The sequence below is a fragment of the Lethenteron reissneri genome, chromosome 12 (genome assembly GCF_015708825.2).
Source record: "Lethenteron reissneri isolate LAM-NWPU_2019-01 chromosome 12, ASM1570882v1, whole genome shotgun sequence".
In the NCBI taxonomy this organism is placed as follows: Eukaryota; Metazoa; Chordata; class Hyperoartia; order Petromyzontiformes; family Petromyzontidae; genus Lethenteron; species Lethenteron reissneri.
This window is the reverse complement of record NC_083790.1, coordinates 5,051,118-5,076,539: the sequence shown is the minus strand read 5'-3', so window position 1 is coordinate 5,076,539 and position 25,422 is coordinate 5,051,118. Positions and strand designations below refer to the sequence as shown.

General features: G+C 42.4%; 1 protein-coding gene across 2 annotated transcripts in view; it reads right to left on the bottom strand.

Annotated features, from left to right (window-relative positions):
* Positions 1-25,422, bottom strand: part of CAMSAP2 (calmodulin regulated spectrin associated protein family member 2) — a 41,601-nt gene that overhangs the window by 15,895 nt on the left and 284 nt on the right. Inside the window, exons 2-10 of one of the 2 annotated variants that reach the window (XM_061550503.1) lie at positions 25,121-25,353; positions 18,156-18,424; positions 9,062-9,220; positions 6,990-7,067; positions 5,884-5,916; positions 4,945-5,083; positions 3,513-3,652; positions 1,909-2,008; positions 1,407-1,479 (exon numbers count right to left, since the gene is read on the bottom strand). In XM_061550503.1, the coding sequence (XP_061406487.1) occupies positions 1,407-1,479; positions 1,909-2,008; positions 3,513-3,652; positions 4,945-5,083; positions 5,884-5,916; positions 6,990-7,067; positions 9,062-9,220; positions 18,156-18,424; positions 25,121-25,325 (1,196 nt within the window). In that variant the 5' untranslated portion in view covers positions 25,326-25,353. Of the gene's footprint in view, positions 1-1,406; positions 1,480-1,908; positions 2,009-3,512; positions 3,653-4,944; positions 5,084-5,883; positions 5,917-6,989; positions 7,068-9,061; positions 9,221-18,155; positions 18,425-25,120; positions 25,354-25,422 lie in introns of those variants that run through there. The other variant, XM_061550504.1, reaches the window with a different exon arrangement.

Here is a 25,422-nt window from a genome sequence, read left to right as displayed (position 1 = left end):
TTTGCCGCTATATATTTCCACATGATAAGCCACTTTGTTGAGCTATCATTTGTGGCCAGGTCACATTCTGAAAAAATAACCCGTAAAAACAAAGTTTTTCACTCTAAATCCTTTATATGCGTGGCGGCTAGAGTCCTCTCGTCCTCTGGCTTGAGATGGCTGCCACCTATGGGTCAGATGATTGTCTGCAGTATTAAACAATTGGTAATTAAATATTTAATTAGTTTTCCCTAAACAGTGTAAAATTTTTGAAAAAATTTTTCACGAACATTAATTGTCTCGCACAACGAGTCTGTGTGCAAAATGTCAGCTCGATTGGATCACGGGAAGTGGGTTAAAAAACGACCGAAAGGTTTGCACGGTCGTAAGCAAGCAAGCAAGCAAACTTAATATAAAGGATTCAAAACTTAACCCGTAAAAACAAAGTTTTTCACTATAAATCCTTTATATGCGTGGCATCGGTTTTATGTTATTATTCATTTCTGTTTTTGCTCGATTGGATCACGGGAAGTGGGTTAAAAAACGAGCGAAAGATTTGCACGGTCCTAAGCAAGCAAGCGAACTTAATATAAAAGATTTAAAAATATATTCTCCTGTGGAGGACGCGGGAATCGATCCCGCGACCTTTGGCATGGGAAGCGAGGGCGCTACCAACTGCGCTACTCCGCCACGGCCTGTGGAGGGGTTACGCTCTGGGCTCCTACACTGTGATGTTCAGCCAAAGCCATGAATGAGTTCTATTTGAATAAATGTTAAATAAATTTTTGTTGCCTAAAAAGTGTAAAATTTTTGAATTTTTTTTTCACGAACATTAATTGTCTCGCACAACGAGTCTGTGTGCAAAATGTCAGCTCGATTGGATCACGGGAAGTGGGTTAAAAAACGACGACGAAAGATTTGCACGGTCGTAAGCAAGCAAGCAAGCACGCACGCAAGCGAACTTAATATAAAGGATTTAAAAAGAAGTTCATAGCTCAGTGGGCTTTACCTGGTAAGATAAGCGATTTGTTTACCTTCCCTTTCCTTTGCACTCCTATTGTGTTTTTGTCTTGTTTGTTGTTGTAACGTTCTAAACTGCCCCTACTGGACATCTGTGAAAAAGAGCTTTATAGCTCATCGGATTCATCCAGGATAAATAAATATTCAGATTCTATAGCACATATCGGTGTTATTGACGAACATGTTGAGCTCTGTTTTGCTGTGCTTGTGCACCCCACTGCCAATGCAGCATCGCCAGCCACATAGTCTGCGTAACTTATTGATCGTCAAGCTTTGTTTCACAATAATTTTATAGTAGATAAAACAATCGGTTGACTTGATTTGACTCATTGCTAGAGATTACAATAATCACCCAAACGCAAGCAAGTGCTGGTTAAAGCACCAACATTGACTTGTGCAAGTCTTACCTTTGTTTGACATCTGCTAGCAAAGGAGCTTGGTCCAACATGGTCAGTGATCCAGACTCGGAATGTGGCAGTGCTGAAACGGAGACACGTACAATTACACTCCTACTAAGTAATGAATGAACCACAGAAATAAGTTCCGACAAAATGCTATTTCGGTAATAGTTGCAGCATGTGAGCCTATGACCAAATCACCCAGAATGTCCGATCTTGTCAAATCTCTGATAATTAGCAGTGTTGAGACTTAAGCGTGCTTTGATCGGCGACAATCGAGCACTGCAGGGTGTTATCGGCTGTGTGGTGAAGCATGTATAAATAACCCCATGACCCACACAGCATCCAGAAATGGATTTACACAGGGCTCTGTAGCATATAAATACCACCTAGCATTTTCAATAATCAAGCTCAGGTTAATGTCACAAAGGGGACATTTAAACAAACACTTTACGTTAGCATATTGATTGATATCAGAATGTAAGCAATCCGCAAAACGTGAATCTCTCACCGTCAGTGGAATGCTCGAGGGGTTCTCTTGGACACACAAACTCTGGTCTCACCACCTCGAAGCACCAGAACAACTCGGCCACAAAAGCCATAATGTTTGTCTGAAAAATCAAAAGGAACATATATTTTGGTGAAAAAAACATATTTCGCAGCTTGAATGAAATTATGAAGGTATGTGTTTTTATTACATTTTTGTGTATGTATGTATGTATGTTGAACTTCTTTCACACAGTATGTAGCCAACCGTGCGGAATCGGGTATTCACTGCTAACCCCGTTGTCAGCATGAAAAAACTACATACTAAGTACAACAAAAATTACATCTTTGAAAAAAAAACTCGTTCATAAAAGTAGACAAAGTATGAGAACTGATCAATCCTACAAGTTTCCCTCGCTTTACGTGAAGCGTTCCAACAAAAGGGCGCGCAAAGCGAAAGCGGGTGAGACAACTGCCTGCCAAGCAGCGTCCGCAGTGCACACACCCCAAGTTGTCCCACGTCAGGCCACATATCCCCATACGGGTGAATTCAATCAGCATAGAGCGGAATTTGGGTAGAAATAGGCAAGCCGCATATTAGCCAAACAGCACAAACCGAACCCGTATAAAACGAGGGAAACATGTAGTTAAATTCTAGGATTTGAAGCTTTCGTGACTGCAAGGATTCATATTCGTGCTGTGACGGTTCCACCTGAAGACGGAAGCTTGTGTTGCCTCCGAAAGTCGTGATTTTTATTTTATTTTACTTTTATTAATTTTAATTTTTTACCTACGTGACTTTACCTGTAGTTAAATGTTGTGATAAGCTCTAGATAAAGGCCTTCTTTTGACCAGTTTTACGCGCAGAGCTACAAAGGTCAGCACAACTTGCTTATATAATAAACCGCTACGACAACCAGACTGTAAAACCAATTTGTGGCAGCAGCTAAATATGGATCTAAAAAGGTTTATATTTAATCCTTTTTAACCCATAACAGCACAACATAAATGAACGATTGAGGAAGCATCTGCTCTCGCTGCCTGATAAAAATAAAAAAAACAAAAGTCAACTTAACTGAAATAACTTTATTAAACACGGACTTTATTGTGCTCCACAGCAAACTTTTACAGTTGGGCATGCAAAATAAATGTAGCATGGGATAATGCATAAAACCAAACAGAAATAAATAGTTCTTTGTTTTAGGACTGTCACATTATTGTTTAATTGTATATTGCCAACATTAAACATGGCAAAAATTGGGTTCGTAAACAAATCGAAGAGTAAATGTCCAAAGGTTATTGACATCTTTATATATATTTAAAGTATTTTATTTCTGTTCGTTAATTATATTAGTCATGTCAGATTAATGGCCACTCGTTAGGAATCCGGCAAGATTAATTGCAACGAAAGTGGATGATAACAGAAGCTAAGGTTGACCGAAAACTGTGGACCGATTCAGCGGACAAGACACTAGAACGGAAAGGAATGACATGGAAACACCAGCACCAAATGGTCTACGATAGCTCGTGATGGACGACCCCTGCCGAAATTTCCATGGACACGGGCGGCCTCCATAAAATAACATTTCGTGAGCAGCAATATTTAGTGCCTACGCCACGCAGGGCTACCTTGAGAGCAGGTGGACAACGTAGCAGGTCGGAGGGCGTGAGCAGCAGGCAGCCCTCAAAGTGTTGCTGAGAAACGTCCATCAGAAGTCGAATGTTGTACATTCTCTCCGTGGGGCTGAGTCTCTCCTTCAGGCACACGTCTGCAACAATAATGAGGGCACCCGTGATTATGCAACCAAAGCAAACACACGCCAGCATTTACACTGTACTCGTCTTCAATTTGCCCACCAAGTTAGCCGATTGGAGGACATGGCGAGTTGAACTCGCACAAGGCCTGGAGACTGGACCGTCGTAAATAAGCAACCAAATCTCGATAAAAGACACTCGGCTTTAACTTTTTAAAATGGATTGGGCAACATGCTTACAAGAAACAAAATAGTATGATAAAAAGTCAATAATTTTATCAAACAATAACATAGAATACAAGCTGAGAGAGTAAGCCCCCCATGTTGCTGTTACTGTACATCAGAGTTGTTTATCGAAACATTTTATTGGAATTAGTAGGGAACTCGTTGTTAGGCAACGTAAAACAAGACTCGGCATTCATATTTCACACTATTCTCACAATCCTGCACTCAAAGTAATCTGCCTTTTAACGTCATAAAATGCCAAGATGATATGTATTGTGAGGCGTTTTCCCTCTTTTCTAGGATTTAAAGAATATTCTGGTAAAAGAATGACATTAACAGGAGCACAAATTGAAAGGTTATAAAAAATTTAAATGAACCGTGTCAGTCTGCTGTATTCGTTATTCTCACCTCTTTGGTGTCACTATCTGTTATATCTCTTCCGAACTTCTTCCGCCATTTAAACTCAATGTTTATTTGTTACATGGAAAATTACGTTTGCCAGTCACCCCAGCTGGTTTCGGTTACTAATAATAGTTATTATAAAATTATAAAATGCTATCTGCACTCGTCTCCACCCCACTAACAATAACAGGAGCAGCAGCAGCAGCAGCAGTAAAATGGCACTTCAAAAGAGCCATCACAATGGGACGCAAGACAGCTACAGCCTCAGCGGTTTTAAGTCTTTCCTTTGCACAAGAGCAGACGGAAAATTATGGGTGTGGGCGAGTAAAAACAGCACAGTAACGGAACTTGGGCCGATCAAGGAATTTATAAAATGGGGGAGGGGGGGGTCTGTGGGGTGTGAAGTGAGGGAGGTGAGGTGGAGCTCCGTGCAATGGCCACAGTCGGCGGCATATGTAGCTTGCCTCCGGTTAAATTATTAATTGTCACACTGCTCTTACTGTGCAGCAGAACCATATTGTCAAGTCGTCTGCCAGGAAATGTTTGGATCACTGCTGGGAAGCAGGGTATCGAGGCAGTTAAGGGGGTGAAGAAAGATGGTCGAGTTAGGGGGGGCGAGAGTTTTTCGGAATTCCAATCCTCTCCACCGAACCCAACCCCACGTGGAAAATATGTGGTACCTTCTAGCCTAAGCAGTTCCGGGCAGTAGTAGTGGATTAGACTGAGGAGGGCTCTTCCATCAGATATCTCAGACAGGCTGCGCAGCACTGGGATGACTGGTAACTGCCTCGACACGGACGGATCCTTTCGATATCGCACCTGGAGAATAAAAAGAAAACACATGCACATGTATACAAACACGCGCATAAGCAATTTTCATTTCGATACAGGAACACAACTGGATGCGGATTGTCAAAAAAACATTGCTTTTATGCTGTTGCGTCCTATATGCTTTGAAATCAAATAACAAAATTAAAAAGATTGAATGAAAATTAAATGAAAATTGCATTTTAAATTTCATACCGACAGTTTCATCGCAGTACAGTGTAGATCACAGATATAAAACTATCACTGTTGTTACCATTAAAAATGTATTATAAAGCACGCAAAACACACAGTGTCAAATGTAATGCATTAACACACAACTGTGTGTCTTAAATCAGAAAAGAATGTATTCCAGTTGACTGCACCCAAAAATCATAAAATAAAGCCACAAGGTAATTGTTGTGCTACAAATCTTAATATATATTTTTATGCAGCACTAACATATTTTATTAAACTTCAAACTAGCTTAATAATAAACAGTACCGTACCACTCTTGCATTTTCCTCTGGTTCTTTCATACACAACGAAACGGCAAGCATCAAGTCAGGCTGAAGGGGAGTTGACAATGGAGAGGAAAGAGAGGTGGGCTTCACCACAAGGAAAATAAACACAGAGCAAAAGAAAAGCACTAGAGTATGAAACAAAGAGGACAAAAAGCACGTGTGAATGCAAACAAATGCGTCCAGTGGTGACAACGATCGTGAACACAAAATGGGTGGTAAGAAGTGTTTCTTCTTCACGTGGAGTTGGAACAGGAAAAAAAAGCAAACATTGATGTTTTGGGTAAAACTTACAGGAACCAGCTTCCAGTACCACTTGGCCGGAGACTGTGCAGGAAAAGAGTTGAAAAGCAAAGGGAAGGTAAAGTAGCCTTGATTACACTAATTTGATGGGAATCTGGTCACGGTCAATTTCTCATGTGCTTTTGAATAGCTTCTGATCAATGACAATGTAATTAGACCTGCAGTGTTAAAAAGCCTGTCTCCTGCTGAATTAGTGTGACTCTTGGATGATTGAAATTGTGTTGGCCAAGCTTGACTTTGCAGACTGCCAAACTACCCCGAGCACAACGCCAAGACAAGAGCAATGTAGAATTTCAACGTATTTATTGAAATTCTGATAACATAAAACAAGTATAAATCATCCAATAATACATATGCTGGTTTTTGTTAGATGAATAACATGAAATGTCAAGTGACCACAATCAATTTCAGTTGGCCATATTATTCCTCATATTACTAAACAGTACAGGATATTTGATTGTATTTCTTACAGAAAGCTGAACATGCCAATACAGTGAAGTCGTCAAACAATGCAATACATTTCCTCTGTCAATGCCTGCTGGGAAATGACCTTGGCGGCTGCCATTAGTGCCTGGCTGGCTTAATCTTTACAGTACGTTTAACCCCTTCACATGCTCAAACTTTGCAGAATGTCCTTTGTTTTCCCCTGTACAAGTTATAAATGCTAACATGTCCCTGGGAATCAATGCAGCACTGGCCAATACAGATTTAAGTCAGCCCATTTCAGTCCTTGAAATTGCACCTTCACAAGATGCAATTTTGAACATCGCTCGTTTCGAAGCCGCGTGCACTCTGTATAAGATGGCAGGCTCTGCGCAAGAGTGGCTCAAGTAAAATCCGATGTTACTATTGAACCAACTTTTTATGCGTGCCCATTTACTCTTTTCCCCCTTACGTGTTTGACGTGTCCAACGGCGGTGAGGTCTTAACATTGTTTTCAGAAGGTTGAACATGGAATCAGTACAGCGAGAACCATCACCCGAAAGAAGAGTACGCAGGGAAGCACATTTAAACCTGGTCCCCCTTAGCAAGGCTGCAGACATTTTTGTTACAATTTTACAGTATTCAGTGTGTGCAAGAGATTTGACTCGGCTCACCTTCTGTTGGCAAGCTCCCTCTGCAACGCTCTGCTGCTTCTGCTCCTTTTCAACAGAATCCTTCAACTTCATGTTAACCTGCAGCATAAAACAAATGGCACCTGAGCACACGTACACCACGATAATATTATTACAACTTCCATGCCAAACCGCCCATGAAGGCTGATTCTATATTATCTTCTCAAGTGACTTTGGAATTAATTTCAAATATCTTCAAAGTCATCACCAGTAGTTCAATATATAGATTCTTCTCAGTATTGGGATTTGAGAGCGCTGTGGTTCTTTCACTAACAATACAAAGCTGAAAATGACAAAGTGCCATTCTTCCACAATGATGTCCATGCATATGTTAATTTCACTCAAGGTTATTTTCCCAGGAGAATTGAACATCGGTCGCTTTTGAATGAAGGAAATCTCTCAAATCCGTTGGCACACGTGCGCTCCGTGTAGGGTACACCGTCTCCTACTCCCGCCGTTACACTGCCATTTTATTGTCGTTGGCGTCCCCATCGTCCTCCTTGACATCTGTCGCGATGGGCAGCCGACGGTGATAGGTGATGGCCCCAATGGCAGTGCACAACATGCCGAAGAGTTTCATTAGTACTTTAAATAAAATCTTTAAGGGTCTCAGCAGAGGCAATTCCCATACGGGCTCGTTTCTCCGTGAATAACGCTCTGACATAATTGTACGATCTTCTCTCCCTGGATGCTACAGCAATTAATGAAACAGCCCCCTTCTGGCCTTCTTCAGCCAAGTTGCATTCTTCCTGGTTCGTTGTGCAAAGATTTAGAGCAAATTGCAAGGTCGACTAGTGAACAGTAGAGATATATACGAGTAAAGGCCCCTCCCTAAACCACATGGCAGGGAATTAACGGCATTCCATCAAGATTAGGAAAATGGTCAAGGCACGGTTTTTAAGGATTTTGTGTCAGTTAGGGCCAAAACGATTGCACATTTTTTTGTTGTTGTTTAGAAAATGATAGATTATTGACCAATGTTGATTGGAGGGACACTATTCATTATCATCACGAATCCACCTATTATGTAGATTGCACCTCACTGATACATATCATGAAGTGTTTGTGATGTTCAATATGAAAACCTGACGCAGAAAGACACTCACATTCGGTGACCCTTAACAGACTTCAATGATCCAACACGCCATCAATATGACCAATAACCCACAAGCAGCACTGCGGGTCTCCTGCTATTGCGGCATACATTAATTTGCACGCTGGACAACATTTACAGGGCAGTGTGTGCATTAGCTGTGCAACAATGGGACAGGCTGGGAATGGTGCCTTGTTTCATTTTTATCTTTTCCACTATTTTATACCAATTTGTGCTGCTGGTGTCATGCCATGAGATTAAGTATCCAATTGGAGGTCTCCTACAGCATTGCAATCTTTGGTGAGATAATGGTTCATGGAAGGAGATATCCAGAGCTACTTCTGAGATCCCTTCAAGGAGTATTTTTATCCTAAACACATACACTCTACCATGCGATTGTTTGTGTGCTTTTGCACACACTGGTCGTAAAAAAATCACGTGCTTGTGAATGAAAGAGACGCGGCATTTCACAATCGCAATGCCACCGTCCGAAAAACACTGGGGCAAAACTTTCGTTAAATTTTTTAAATCTTATTCCCCATTTTTATTCCCATTGTGGCATTGGCACTGTGTCACGAGATCATGCATCCAATCGGACGTCTAACATTGCAATCGTTCACCTTAAAGAATGGTTCACGGGAGTGAATATCAGAGCTACCTCTGCGAATCTTGAAGTAACCACTGTTCCACACAGTAGGGGGCAGCATTATCCCAACCACTTCACCGCATGACAGACACATCGATATTTTAATCATCACAGCTGACATTGAGTAAAATGAAGTGCAGAACCAATTTTAACTAAATTACTTTTTCAGTTTAGACATTGGTGAGTGGGCCGAGTCAATTGACAACCCAGTTATAAATGCAGGTAGTTGCCTGGATTCCAACTCAGCTGCTCAGCGATGCCAGCTCAGCGCTGCGACCTCCGAGCCACCTGGCCCACCAGGCACGACGATGGTACCTTATTGATCCAGAGAAGCATGGCCCCATCGAGGTCAAAGGGCAGCTCGCGCGGCGAGACGACGGAGAACCTGCGCACGCTCGTCACCACCTTCTCGATGCTCATCTGCTCCACGGCGCACGCCAGCATCAGAGAGTCCAGCATGGCCAGATGGCAGCTCTGTTGCACGCCAGGGCAAGGGGAGCATGAGACAATTGGTTTCATACAAAAAACGCTGTGTTTACATCTTCTGCAAGTAAATCACAGTGCAGGGTCTCGTTTTATAGTGAAAGCCACATGGCAGCCATACTTAGCAGGGCTTAACTTAAAAAATACAATAAAACATGTTTTGTCTTGTACAAAAAAACCATACTTCCATCTATGTATCTACGTAATAATAACATGTTTATCACATCAGCCTACAGGCCTTCCAGACGAATGTGATGTGGATTCATTTGTTTAAGCAAGCAAAACCAGTTTTACATTTGTCTCATCAGCACAGTCAGTCTTGTAGAACCAACACTCCTGGGTTGGTAGATGTTAAATAACAGCAATATTGGCAAGGGCGCTCCAACTTCATGATGCAGCACAGTTAAGTGCAAAAAGCAATACTGTAGAGAAGTTCAATATACGCGATTGTGAAGCATCGAGTCATGAATCGTATTTCGGTGTCATGATCAAAAATGCTGAACAACGGCAAATAATATATTTATTCAGCGTCTTGTAAACATGTACAGTACCTAGGCTGTGCACCTTGGGCTGTCAAACACAACCTTTGTGAATGAAATAAAAACAAATGGTATGCTAAGTGTGCCACCCCAAGTACTCATATGATGTCACTCTGTTGATGCTGCATAAAATTGTCAAGGGTATCCCGGGATACAAAGCCGAGGTACTTATATACAAGATATAAGAGCTATTTGTTTATGGGTTGCTCATCCCTTAAACACTAATCGCGATGAGCAAACACTGGGTTTTTATTAGTGTTCGTTCATATTGGGTGAGATACAGAGGTTCAGTTCATGCTGTATGGTAAACTGGGATTTTGATCAACTTGAAACTTGTGTTAGAGACCACCGATTCCACAGCGAGAGTAGTACAGCCCTCTTCCAATCCACTGCTGGATGAAAGGCTCCCCCACATCGTGGGTGTTGTTTTGACCGGTGTGGTTTGGTGCAGGTGGGAACATAGACGTACAGTGCAACAATGCATTTTGCCCACAACGTAGCCCACAGCTTATAACCCTCGTTATGTATGGTGGTTAACCACCGAAGCACTATCCAGGCTCAACTTTTTGAGCTTCGATGTCTGACGAAGATTGGACACATTCCTGGTGATATGGCCACAGCCAACAGCTACAGGCCTTGTGCAAAACCATTGTCGGCTCAATTGAATAAAGAGTGAAGTTCCAATGGTGTCCTCATGCAATCACTCGCCATGACAGTCATTCCCTGAGCTGACAGTCGCATTCTAAGACTTGTGTTTTTTATTCCCAATGCTGGCCAAGCTCCCATCATTCAGCACCGTAATTGCAAACGGTGCATCTTGCATTGCCAATGTTGGATTATAATGCGAATTGGAGATTCAGGCAATCGACACAGCTAATAAATTGCCACGCTTTCCATTATTTTGCAGGACTACCTCAATACAGCTGCACAGGATGAGGAAGAGAGCATGCCATTTTCATTGCCATTATCACTTGGAAAACATTGGTCCTTTTGAAACATGCAAACCTAATAATGAGACCCAACAAGAACCATGTCCCCTTTGAATTTCTTGAAATATATTACAAAATAAATATTCCCACCGTTTCTGCAAGAGTGGGTCTCAAGATGCGGTTGCAATCAGATGGTATAAAAATAAAAATTGCATCGAATTGTGCATACTAAACTTGCTAAAGCTGAAATGCATTGGTACTGCCAGTGTGCAGCTACATCGTTTTGTGGCACTGTAAAAAAAAAACAACGGTGACGTAATTTAGCATCGGTGAGTAACACCATTAGTCATGCCTCAAGGATTAGTTTCTCCACGCCCACGTTAAGATGTCTCCGTCCTCATTATTTGTAAATCCGTCGCAATTGTAATTCTCAAAGCAGTGCTGCCATTTAAGAGACCTTGAGAATTAGAATAAATATCTGGCCAGTCGAGCAAGCGTCAAAAACATTCATAAAGAGGAACACCAAGCAGAAATATCGTATTTTATAACCACCGTCGCCAATACCAATGCCTGTCTCTAAATGCATCAAGACATCTTTGCAATGAGCCTTTAATAATAATACAGAGGCATTGGTAAAAAGCCACTGCTGGATGAAGGACATTCCCATGCTATATTAGTCATGATAATTATTTGACCATATTTCACCATGCTGGTGAGTATAGGTTAGTGATATGGGGGGGGGGGGTTCAGATGTTGTTACTCAACACGGATGTTTGCTGTGGCTGTGAATCACATATAGGTCGCCAGGTTCAACGTTCAGTGCGCTCACCACTGTGCCATCACTCCACCCCCATATCGACAATTTATCGATTTCCAAAAATAGTGCAGCAGCTTCAAACCATTGAGATATTATCCATTGTATTATACAAACTCGATCACGTTCACTTTATGAACAGTAGCCACCATTCTTAAAACAAGTCACTCAACCCGAGGGGTTTAAATGGGAAGTCTTGCCCATCCTGTATACTATGTAAACAACACTTGTTTATGCAAACACAATTTGACAATTCCGGTTGTAATAGTTCTCTCCTGAGCCCGGCACTACAATCTCCTGTCGTACCATTCTCAGTGAGCGCGACTGTATTTTAAATGTGTGAAGAAGTATCACGATTGTGGCATCGCAAGCGCGGTAGTTTATAACCTACGAAACAATTCGTAACCACTTCATGCACGCTATTCAGTGACAGGTTCATTCCCCACTACCAGCAATTGTTTCACCTTTCATGGCATGGTGCCACGGAGGTCCTTAACACTCCTTGTTATGTGATTGTATTCATTATGAAATGTCAGTTGTTGTAAGATAATTCCCCACAAACAACTAACCAGCTTCGTCATAAACCGTGCCTTACGTACTATAAACATAGGTAGCAGCCCAACGTTTCTGCCAATTCATTCATATACATTTCTTAAAAGACACCTGGGAGCCCATTGGCACTCTCTTTTTCATGGCAATTATCTATTGTCATGAAAAGATTGACCGACTTAGTGTTGTGTTTATGTAGTTTTTTTAAATAGGGGTGATGTGGTTGCACTGTGGTTTGCACACTGCGCTATGAACTCCGTGACCTGATTTAGATTCTTAGCCACGTCTAGCATGAGCAGCGAGGGATATCTGAATCAGTCCTTCACCAGCTGGCACTAGCCAGTGTGTTAAAGTATGGTCCAACATCCCCAATAACCAACAGTTGAGTGGAAGCATTCATCTTACTGTGGATTGACAGCGATTTAAAATGCTAATTTATCAAGAACATGCATGGCATGACAATTTGTCTTAATGTAAAGAATTAGTTATTCTGGCAGTTAAAAAAAAACATTTACATAAATGCATTTACAAAGGAGCATATCTGTGCGGCTGTACCCAGATTTTGTACGGCACACAATTTCCATCGATTTCCTTCCATCTTAATCGATAGGTCTTTGCCGCTCCGAAACCTGCACGCTCTTGCTCACAACCCCTGTAAGGTTTATTAATGCAAAAGTGCAGTCAAAGCACGTCATTCATTAGTCCCCGTTGGCTTCCAAGTGGAAAGAATGTCACTGAACTGCAGTGTTGAGTATACAGTAGGCCTCAGTTTACACAAGGCTGCTGCATGCATCATCAAATAAAGTGCCTCATTTTATGTTCTCGCAGGCCAAGAACAAGCCACATTGCTGTAAAATATAACGCTCTTCTTTGTTTATAGTTTGCAATAATGACAGTGCAGCATGATCTATTTGTACACGTCATTGCAAATAAACATTACACTTAATTAATAAGTGGTTTGTATCGCCCAATGGTCAGGATCGTTAGAGAGTGTACTTTAATTCACTGCTCAAAAATCATGGCCCAGGAAATGTCTGAGTTCAGAGATATACATTCGTTTTCAACTGGGTTCCATCCCCCATGGCAGAATCGCTGATGTTGTGAACCACGAACTAATTATGCATTCCATTCACAGCCCTAAACTGCGGTGAGGCCGAGTGAGGCAGAGTGTGGCGAACATACATGCACTGGCCAAGTCTCTTGCGAAAGCTGGGACAAGATGTAAACTGGTCAGACGTGTACAGTGGCTTTGACACCCTGGAATGAGGTGTGTTCGGCAGCACACGGCCACACACTAAACCGCACTAATGACAGCGTGCGCGGTGCACTCGGTGTACAGAAAATCACACGCCTGTGAAGGAGACTAGGCATTTCACAGTGACAATACCACTACCTCAAAACACAGGCACAAATTTTCGTTCATTTTAAAAAAAAACCTACTTTCCCAATTTAATCCCAATTGTGCTATCGGTGTCATATCACGGCATGCAAACAGCCATTCAGATCTCTCCCAGCGTAGTGTGGCTCTTCGTGTTAAAGACTGGTACGTGCAATCAGGTATCGCAGAGCAATCTCCGACATCCCTTCAAGTGTTGCGGAAATGTGCCATTCCCGACTGTGGAACAGCATATTTCCACCTTATCAGACGCTTAGAATAATATTTGTTGCATGAGATTCATCCCTACACGTTTTATTTTTAAGAGCTTATATTTAGCCAAATTATGTACAAACTAAATATCACGTGATGTACAATTATAGGCAGCAGCCTAGATTCGAAAACCAGAATCTCAGAGGTACCGGGTCAGCAGTCTTGACCTCCGAGCCATCCGGTTACACCTAACAAAACACTGTCCTTTACCAACAGCATGCGTGCTCACTCTGTGAGAGTCATTATACTTCAACACGGAATAATCAGTCTACTAGTCACATTCAAATGTGTTCCTTGCACGAGTTTGTGATATTTTGTGCTAACCCTGTTTCATGCAAACTCAACGCAGCAAAAAAGCCACAACCCCAAACAAAGAACGACGAGGTTGTACTGTACAGCAACAGCACAATGGAATTATAATTTCGTTATCTGAAACACGACCTTGACGTAATGACAACGACCAACCCCAGCCGGCCACTCAGTTGCAGCACAGCACAACCGATGGACCCAAACTGTCAGAAGGAATATCAACTGCACTGGTGAAATGTAGGTCAGGAGACCAACAACTGAATTCCCATAGCACTCTCCAGACACACAATACAACAATGCCTCGAAATGCAAACATTCACAGCAAACAGTACATATGCATATTCAGAAAGGTGATAAGTAAATTGCACTAAAAACTGTTGAAAGGATGACCACAGATGTGTATAAACGCAGACCAAAATACATATCCGATGCAAGATTGATTAGCCGCTGCGATCTTTTTTTTCCACCATGGGGGGTTTAATTTGTCTGACAGGAGCAAAAAACGCACTCTTTTGGACAGGATGACATGGGAATGCAAGTCGTGTTAGGACAAGCCAACGATACCACAGGCTCACTGTCTTAACCCCTGGCCGATTTCAATTGTGCTGCAAAGCCTGCCACACAGTACCAACACGGACTCGAGGGGAGGTCTGCGCACACAGACCTCTTAATTCTGGTACCTTCCCGTCTGCGCAGCTCATAACCTTAAGGAAGTACAGTACTGCATTCTAGTTATTCCAGGGGGGATGCAGAATGATTCACTTCCTTTGTTAGCCACGGATGCAACTGATAATTTATTTCCATTGTCAAATCACTGTCTCTGAAGCAGAGCAAACGCTAATGAAGGAGAAGTCAAGGTACATCAGAAGGCTCATGATATTATTAAAAACATGAATGCAAATAGACTATGTCAACTTGTAAACGACGCAGTTATCTATTTTGCTGTATACTGAAAAATGTATGTAAACGTCGAAAGGTGTATTTTTTTGTCGACTAAAAGCTTTCGTGACTGCAGGAATTCATATGCTCTGTAAATGTTCAACTGAACCGTAAGTCAGAGAATAACGATGCCTTGCATGCATTCTTCTGACAAATCTTGCTTTTTACCTATTTTTCATCCCGATGGTGTCATCAGTGTAATATAATGGGATAATCTCTTACAGCGCAGTGCAATCCTTCATGTAACATTATGGTCCCACAGCAAGCGGATCCCACAGAGGACCTCTCTTTGAGATCCCTTCAAGAGACTTCTGATCCACACATTAGGGGGCATCACATTGATCACATGACAGTCAAAGCAATGCTTTTATTTCTCAGAACTGGAATTTATAGAAATTAATTACAGAGCCAAATTTTAAGTGATGGGTTTTTTGTGTGCAGTATTTGGTGACTGCGTTGAGACCATTAACTCACTACACTTGCAAACCTGGTTTAATTACAGGTCGTGGCCTGGATTTGAACCCAGGCGTTCAGTGGCGCTGGCTCAGTGCACTGAACCATCAGAACACCAGTTGTTTTTAGTTAAAATGTTTAATTATTTTGTATGCTTTCAAATCCAACTTCAGTTAAATCCACCTTTGCGTTTGCCCATAAAAGAATCGCAATGAGTGGGGTATTTACGACTTTATTGCCTGTCAAGTGTCAACACATTTCAGTGCTTGGTTAGCATGGCTCAGCTCTGTTTGTAGCATAGCTTTGGGGGGGAGGGGGGTGTAAACACCGGCAAGCTTTTCAGCTGAAATAATTTTCTTGGTTCTTTCGGTAAAGTCATGTAGAAGGGAAATAATAAAACACAATAAAATTCTCACGACGTTTCGGCCACAACGTAAGCAACCGTCCTCAGGTGAAGAACAGGTCTGTCGGAAAGACAGCCTCCTAATGCCTGCTTGTGTTGTGGCCGAAACGTCGTGAGGATTTTTATATTTAATTATTTCCCTTCTACGTGACTTTACCGAAAGAACCAAGAATATGAATCCCTGCAGTCACGAAAGCTTTATATCGAAAAATAGAAATGAAATAATTTTGTTACCTCATCAGAAAAGTATAGTTTAGAAGCAACCTCCCTGTGTGTGTACACCTCTTAATACCAAATAGACCTTTATTATTAAGTGCAGCTCAGTGGAGTTCCGAGTCACTTGTTTTGATTTTGACTTAAAACTTTCGTGACTGCAGGAATTCATATTATTTGGTTCTTTTTGTAAAGTCACGTAGATAGAAAAAATAATATTAAAAATAAAGTAAATAAGAATACCACGACGTTTCGATCGCAACACAATTGGTCATCATCAGGAAAAGGGGTTAGCCTCTAAAGGCAAACTGTTTATAAAGGTTTGGGGATGGGCGTAGCCCAAGTGTATCAGCAGCACCAGCAGCATGGGCGGTGCAGCAATGCCAATGCAGCAGCAATGCCAATGCAGCAGCAATGCCAATGCAGCAGCAATGCCAATGCAGCAGCAATGCCAATGCAGCAGCAATGCCAATGCAGCAGCAATGCCAATGCACCAGCAATGCCAATGCAGCAGCAATGCCAATGCAGCAGCAATAATGCCAATGCAGCAGCAATAATGCCAATGCAGCAGCAATGCCAATTGACCAGCAATGCAAATGCACCAGCAATGCCAATGCACCAGCAATGCCAATGCACCAGCAATGCCAATGCACCAGCAATGCCAATGGAGCGACAATGCCAATGGAGCGACAATGCCAATGCAGTAGCAATGCCAATGCAGCGACAATGCCAATGCAGCAAAGGGCCACTAGGAAATCACTGCACCCCGCTCCACACACCACACTGCTGACGGTGGAGGTTGATTGACAAGAAAACACAAGTCAAGTCATGACCCAAAGTGGTTGATATCTTTACAATAGTTGCAGAGTCTAAAACCATCCTCCCGGTTGAAATTGTGTCTGTCTGTATATATGGATGGCTTCATGAACGAATCTTTGTTGATAGCCAGTAGGCTTGCAAAGTACCATCGTCTTAAAATAATGATCAGCCACGGCAGAAGTATTGGTCCTACCATGTTGCAAAACTGCCTTATGCTCACCAAGACGGTCTGAGACATGTCGCTTAGTTTCCCCAATGTAACTGCTGCTGCAGTTACAGCTTAGGTTGTAGACGCCGGGATATTGCATGTCAGGAATCTTGTCCTTCACAGATGCGCTCAGATCACGAATTTGATGTACAATGTGTTAAATCGGACCTGGTTCTTGTGTTTGTTCATGATTTTGGAAATATTTTTGGTTACCCCTGCTATGTATGTCAGGGTGATGGTTTTGATTGGATCCTCAGATGGCTCCTTCCTCACGGTTGGGGTGATGGCTTTGCGGATTGTGTAGTCAGAATATCCATTCGCCTTGAGAGCTTGGTGTACGTGTTAGAGTTCACTGGTTAGGTGTTCATGGTCGGAGATACATTGAGCCCTATGGTGTAACGTTTTGATGAGGGAATTCTTCTTGTTTTGTCACTACATGTTGACACACATTCCCGTGATCAAACTCTTTGGAGAAGAGCATTGGTAGATAGCATGCATTAGACAAGTACAACTCCCAAAGACACTGGACTGCAAGGTGGCCAGGAGATGGCAGTACAGCAAGTGTATTTCATGAGCATGTTTGTACTGAGCTTCAAGTCTTAATCCCTAGTAACCAGGAGTGTCTCTGTGGGCCTTTGAGTGTTACTTGCATGCGTGGGTTCTCTCGTTGCCGCTCATATGTAATACATGACCTAAAAAGGAAAATGGTCAAACGTGGCAACACAAACCTCCTGAATTATTGTCTGAAGAGTGGGTAAATCTTTCATGGATAATTATTCTATAATATTTGTTTTTCTTTGGTAAACAAGTGTAGGATTTTTTTTAGAGTATTTTGGTTATCTATTGCCCAGCGAATACACTTCCACAGACATTAAACAGTGAGGCACTGAATCTCGTGCCAAATCCAGGAATTATTTACATGCATCAACAACACTTTCGAAACAAATGGTTACATTCTTTGAAAATACCTACCGTCACTGAGAAACCACCAACCGATTTACCAATTTACCAACGGATCCCTTTGGCATAAATGCTGAAAATGCCTGGCTTAACAAGCGGACGTCGTCGGAGACACGACTTAAAAAATAAACACCAGGACTGACCATGCGGATGGGGATGTTCTGCAAGTCCGCCTCTGTCACGGGGCAGTCCTCCTCCTCCATGACGTAGAGGCCACGCCGCGCCAGGCCCTGGATCACGGCCCAGTGGCCCTGCCTCGGCACGGCAGGGGAGCACTTTCCGTGCAGCTGCTGCTGGAACACATGGCAGTAGAGCTCGCCGGACGCGAGCAGCTCGCCCACGTTGCCCTTCAAGTGCTCCTGGTTGTACTCGTCCCTGTAGAACGGCGCCCGCAGGTCCTCGCAGGTGGACTCTGCGTGGCAGATGGAGCGGGTTGCGAGTGTCAACAGGCAGTGCATAATAAAATGATTTGGCCACAATTTCGACTCCTTTTGAGTTGGTGGACAAAAGACAACGCTATGTGGATTGTACATATACCTGTATAGTTGTCTATTACATCGTAGGATTATGAGATGGAGCAACTTGAGGCAAGGAAACCTTCATATCCAGTAGTGGAGTAACCATGGCTGATGATGTTGATGTCACATGATATGCTATGCATGAAGGGAGGACCAAGCCCATGGTTGCAATTGCACCTTTTGCCGTCTAAAAACCACACCTTTATATGTGTTAATAATCTAAATTATAGCCTGCCCTCACTTTTCTATTTGATAGGTATCCTATGATTTATAAAATAAATTTAATTGGTTTAACAGTAGTATCAATTAACATATGCGAATAAGCCAAGCGCATGTGACAGATTACTTATTTTAACGCAAGCCCACTTAAGAGCATTATCATCAGTGATGACCCAGCTACTGCTATATAAATACCTAAATAAACCATCTCCATCTCTCACAGTAAGGCAAAAAAAATCTCTCTCCTGCATACTAGCTGATGTCATTACTCCATCTCTGAGATTAACTTCTGGGGTGTGATCCCTCCTTTGGCTGCCACTCCATTGCTATTCTTGACCACCAGCCAATATCTCGAATCACTGTCCAAGCTTACTTTATGTTCTAACCTGCATACATTCTCTGATCCATGTGTTCCTCTTTCTGCCGGTCAGCGTAATTCAAAGTATGAACATCTATATGTTTGTTTTGCTATTGTTAGCTCGGTCATCAACCTTTGTCAAGGTCCATGGTTCGGATCCATAAAATTGTAGCAGGCAATATACTCTGGAGAAAATACTATATTTTACATGGGAAATCTGAGTTTAAGTTAGGACAGTAAAACGGTATTTGTATGCAAAGCTATGAAATAAAAAAAGTCTTGAAGAAATTGGCATTTAAATTGGTACCATTTCACAATTCCATGCCGCAAATGCAACCCGAGTTCAATTTGTTCAAAATAGGGTGCATCAAGCAAGAGGATAGTGCAATTTAAGCCTGGCTTTTGTGATAATGCATTGGTATCCAACACTTCCGAAGCTATTCCCATGCAAAACACACACACAGCCTAAACTCAAACAACCTCCAAGTGACAAGAATAAAGTGCATTTTAATTTTATCAAGATGCTAAGATGGTGGAAGGGGAGGTGAAAAGGGAGTGAAATATCGTGCTCTAAATCGTGAGCTGTTTGCTTTCTGAATAAACCAAATTCGGTTTAAGAAAATCCATTGTAAAGTGGTGCAGTGAAAAACATGTCTCTGTTTAAGCTATGCATAATGGCTGTTTTTCCCCTATAATCATCTACCCTCCCTTTTATCTGCTGAAATCAGCATTGAGTATAGACCCTTGACCAAAAGTGACGTCTACATGCCAATGGAAAGGTCAGAAAACTGAAAGGTTAATCGTACAGTACAATTTTTGTATATACCAGGGATATATTTTTTGACCTGTACCTAAGCTTTAGGGCTATACTAACAGTACGTCAGGCATCGTAACTAAGTGCATTTGACATCTTTGACTCTCTCAATATGCAAGTAAAAGGCAGCTGTTTTTATTTTGCCCATGCTCAACATATTTGCAATCAATTGCTAAATATCACTTTTACTTAATCCCAGCCCGCTGGGGAGTCTTTAACAGGGAGCGAGCAGCCACCAGCTGTCCAGCTCAGATATCAAAACAAACTTGCTGGGTCACAAAGGGCAGACCCAAACGTCGACACGTATTGGTGTCAGCAGCACTCCTAAATTCCCAGCGATGCTTTGGACTGCGACAGCTCAATAACCATCCCTTGGTGGGATTGGCTCTAAGCCGCCCGCAGCTTGTGATGGCATGGAGGGTAGATGAAAGCCGATGGTGATATTTAGTCTATTAAAATAAGGTGAATAAAAAGGAATATTTAATGAGCACGGGCATATTAACTTCATTATTTTGTCACTGTTGAATCTACACCCATTTCTTTCCAGTATACCAGTCATGTAAATTAATTTGGCATTGTGGAATGTATCAAAAGGTAGCCAACATTTTAAATAAATGTATATGAAACAGGAAGTTTCTAAAGTGTAAAAAAAAATAGGTATGTACCAAAGCATCGGCAATTATAAAACATACCATGCAGTATTTGTATTTTATATGTCTGAATGTCTGGACCGGCAGGACACACACGGACACCCATTTCCTTTCACTGCAACGAGACCATGGCCCCAAGAGTATAGGCCATAAAGCATTCCATAATTCCTGCAGTAATTCACGTGCTAGCAAAATACTGGCCAGCCCAAGAGGCATGGGTGCATGGAGAGAAGAGGTTGCGAAAATAAATCAATAGCTGGCCAGACTTCTTAATGCACGACCTACTCTTATCCTCGTGGGTTCGATCCCGACCCTGACGCCTGTATATTTGGAGTTTGCATGTTCTCCCCATGGTTATGTAGATTTTTCTCCAGGTCCTCCGATTTCCCCCTCAACATTTATAATCAAGCGTTTAGAGTATTTGGCTGCTATAAATGTCCACATGGCCAGATCGCTTCTGAAACAAAAGCTGTATAGCTCAATGGGCCATAGCTGGTAATATAAAAAGAATTGGATACTAAAACATTCATTATTGAAATTATTATTTACTTAAAAAAAAATACCGTACAGGAAGGTTTGCATCATAATCAGTCGGCATCAAACAGCAACCATGACTGTCATGCCATGGGTGGAGGGGGGCTTGATCCAGTAGTTGATTGACAAAAGCCAACCTTCACTGAGCAGCATGGTAAAGTATAATCAAATAATCACCGTGACCAACAAGGTGTGTAGAGGTCTTCATTGGGTGGATTAACAAAGTACTGTCAAGTATTCATATTACTACGTGGTAATTTCATGCCACGTGAAGCAACATTTATTGACACATGGGAGGTTATGAAGTACAGTACAGTCAAAGTTTTCAGAGGGCCAAATGTCCTGGAGAACAAAAATATCTTTGCAAACGTTCGTACGTACAGTGTGTATTTAACAACAAAACACATATGCCTTGAAGCTCTAATGTGCATACAGCAAAAATACTACAGAGGTAAACATGCCACCTAAGAACACCTATGTAAATAATTATTTCAGTTGTCGGAGGATGACAGAGGTATTTGAGAAGCAGCAATAGCATTGGATCATCACCGATTGTACAACAATATGCCATTGTACAACTGTCTGTCAAAGTTATACGAGCAATCAGGGGCCAAACTTTTTTTAAAAAAAGTTTGAAAACAAACAGTGCTGGAAGGCCACGCCTAATTCAAACGGCAGTGTCCCCTCTTCCGGTGATTTATAAAGCTCACAAACCTGCTCCGCGTTAACTACGCAACCTTAGCAATCTTAAGAAGTTCAACTACGCCAGGTAGTCGGCGCAATAAAATTCCGCTTTTTCTCTCCCTCTTCTCGTTAAAATGTTAACAAACAGTGCTATTCAAAGTACACTTGATGTACATTTGGGAGAATATTTTGGATTTGATCCAAAGAGTAAATGATAAACGCTGACGATTAACAGCAACGGTCAAATATTAAATGACGGAAAATGTGTGCAAGTACAACTCAATGCACAATGCCTACATTGAGCACGTACGAGTGTTTATGCTTTTAATAAATGCTGCACCGTTAGGGCTTACGAAATTTCAAAATACATTTCTTACGACACGTGCATTTATTTTTATCTGACAAGTGCGTCGCTTATATTATTGGCAATTTACAATGAATACTCAAGCACGCTGCGATTTATTCATTTAGAATCGCTCGCAGGAGAGCAATGCAGGGCTCAATTTACCACACCCTATACCTCGAAACAAAGACTCGAAAATCCATGTGTCAATGCGTTGGTATTATAAGACAATCGGATTCAATGGCAATCAGTGTTAACGCACATTACTCTCCTGGGCTTTCACACTTCAATACTGCAGTTTAAATGTACGTGCACAACAGCATGTATGCATCGTAGATTTTAATACTCCATATGCTTTAACATTAAAAAAGGAACTCAATTTCTTACCCAGTAATAGCTTGTTCTACAAGACAAGACACGTATTACGCGCAGTACACCGCTTTAACAAGCAAGTTAGCATCATTTAACATTGCCGCACGACCATCCACATCGTGATAAATTATTCATACGAACAAGAGGAACAATATAAGATTTCAGGTGGACACAATAGACATGGATTTGCACTGTGCCAACTCCTGCTTACAAATAATTATTCAAATACACAGCAAACAGCGCTTGATCCTCGCAAATACAAATGTGGCACAAAAAACGATGTTGTGACACTGAAGCGTCAAAAGCTCAGCAGAAGAGTACATGTACAATGGGATTGTCAACATGCATTACTTGAGGCATTTGAATTTTTTTCAAACCAAAGCGGTGCATTAAATGAACGTTAACAATTGTAAACTAAAAATGTTTCCATGAAACAGGTCCAGACAATTTAATTATCTGCACCTTATAGGAACCAAACCCAATAAAATACACCGACAACCCTGCCAAGACTTTACTACTTTGACAATTAAATAATTTAACAACGCTACATTCAACATTACCGTTTTAGTATTGTCACCAAATCACCTGAAACGCAACCGATCTCGTCTGATCTTGGAAGCTAAATCAGAATTGAGCCTAGAGTGTGCTAAGATGGGTAACCACCATGCATAACGGGTGTTGAGGCTAAGTATTGTTGTACAGTACTTGTTTCCACATCTATGCTACCCACCTTCACCAACCTGCAATGGGAACACACCGATCAGTGCGGTAAAGCATGTTCAAATAACCCTCACGATCTATAAGGCGGAGTGAGGCCAGGCCCTCTTCCATCAGTGACCTGACAAAGCGCATACACGTTCATTATAATCATCTAACTAGCATGCCATCTCCTTTGTAAAACAGCTAGTAAGGGTGTCATATGGGAATACAGAGGCAAGGACATACCATCGCATCGACAGCAAAAATACAATTAGAGTCATGTTATTCAATTAAACACGAAACTTGCTCCTTTCACGAATACCAAAGATAAAAAAAGCCTGAGTTAGTGAATGTATTCCCTCTAGGTAGATAACAGCAATCGGATAACACTAGCAATGAGATATTTTTTCGATTACTGTACAATTATAGCGTAAGGGTGCCGGTTAATTAAACGCTTAACATCACCTAAAACGGTTCTGAGGTATTCCTTGAGAAAATATATTTACGATGGGCTCTCAACCAATGTAATACAAAAATACACTTGAATGTTTTAGTGGTCAAGCAGTGGCACAGCTATCGAACGTGCAGGCTATGGAATTGCACGTGGGACAACGGGTCAGAGGGGCCCAGGGATGCGAATATGAGGGGGGTATTGCACCAAGGGGCCCACGTTTAATTGCTTGCACGACTCTCCATTGTTAATCACACGACGCCACTGTGGACACACTGAATGCTGAACATTTTTCCTATTTCAGGAGTATGTAATTTGAAATTAGAGCTAAGACACCAGCATAGGATGACCTATCCTTGCTTAGGAGGTTTAAATTCTGGTCGGTCTCCTTCTGCTGGGTCAGCAGATACATCTTACAATCCCACGCTGGGTCACATATCATCCATCAACACTACACTACTACCAACCCGACACTACCGCAGCTTTGCATGTAACCTGGGCCACTACTAAACCATCACATGGCTCTTTGTATTCACATTGAGCCATAATGCAGCTAGCTTGACCCACCACACACATACACGACTAACATTGCACGTTATGACAATCACCTTGCCAATGCCATTACACACCTACACTGTAACCACACACCCAATCTGATCCACCAATAACCATTACCCATCATACACCCACCTAAACGCATCAAACCATCACAAATAGATTTTATCTAATTACATCACTCTGCTATCACACTCAGCTTAGAACATAAATCCATCACACTCCTAGCCTTACCTATGACACACCATAACCCATCAGTATTATCAAACACCTGCCCTGACTCATCACACAAAATGACCCATCATCATAAATTTTAACCCATGACACATCACCTTCCATCACGAACCCTAATCCATCCCTCATCGCCAGTCATCACACATCCTAACCCCTCACACACCTCCCCTCACACACCTCCCATCACACACAATGACCCATCCATCACACAGCGTAGTCCTCAAACCTCCCATCACACACCGTGACCCATCACACAACGTAGTCCTCAACCTCCCATCCACACAGTGACCCATAACCTCCCATCACACACAGTGACCCATCACACACAGTGGCTCATAAACCTCCCATCACACACAGTGACCCATCACACACAGTGGCTCATAAACCTCCCATCACACACAGTGACCCATCACACACAGTGACCCATCACACAGCGTGGTCAGTAAACCTCCATCACAAAGTGACCCATCACACACCGTCGTCCTCAACCTCCCATCACACACAGTGACCCATCACACAGTGACCCATCACACACCGTGGTCAGTAAACCTCCATCACACAGCGTGTGTGACCCATCACACACCGTGGTCAGTAAACCTCCATCACACAGCGTGTGTGACCCATCACGCTTCACCACGGCACCCCCCGCCGGGCCCTTCCTCCACCTGTCAACCCACCTGGACTCGGCGCCTTTGCCGCCAGCCACGCGAGCCCAGCGGCCACCTTCGCCCTCTCAGCCTCGTACTCCTCCTCCTCCTCGTGCTCCTGCATCTCCTCGGCCACCACCATCATCTGCTTCATCATCATCGTCGCCTCCTCCTCCTCCTGCTGCTCCTCCTCCCTCCTCGCCGCTTCTCCATTCTCCGACCCACAGTCGGCCATTTCTCCTCGTTACGCCGCCGCCGGCTCTCTGCCCCACCACCACCCCGATCGTTTGTCAGTACAGTGCACAAGCCTTTTGTTACAAGAATCCACTAAT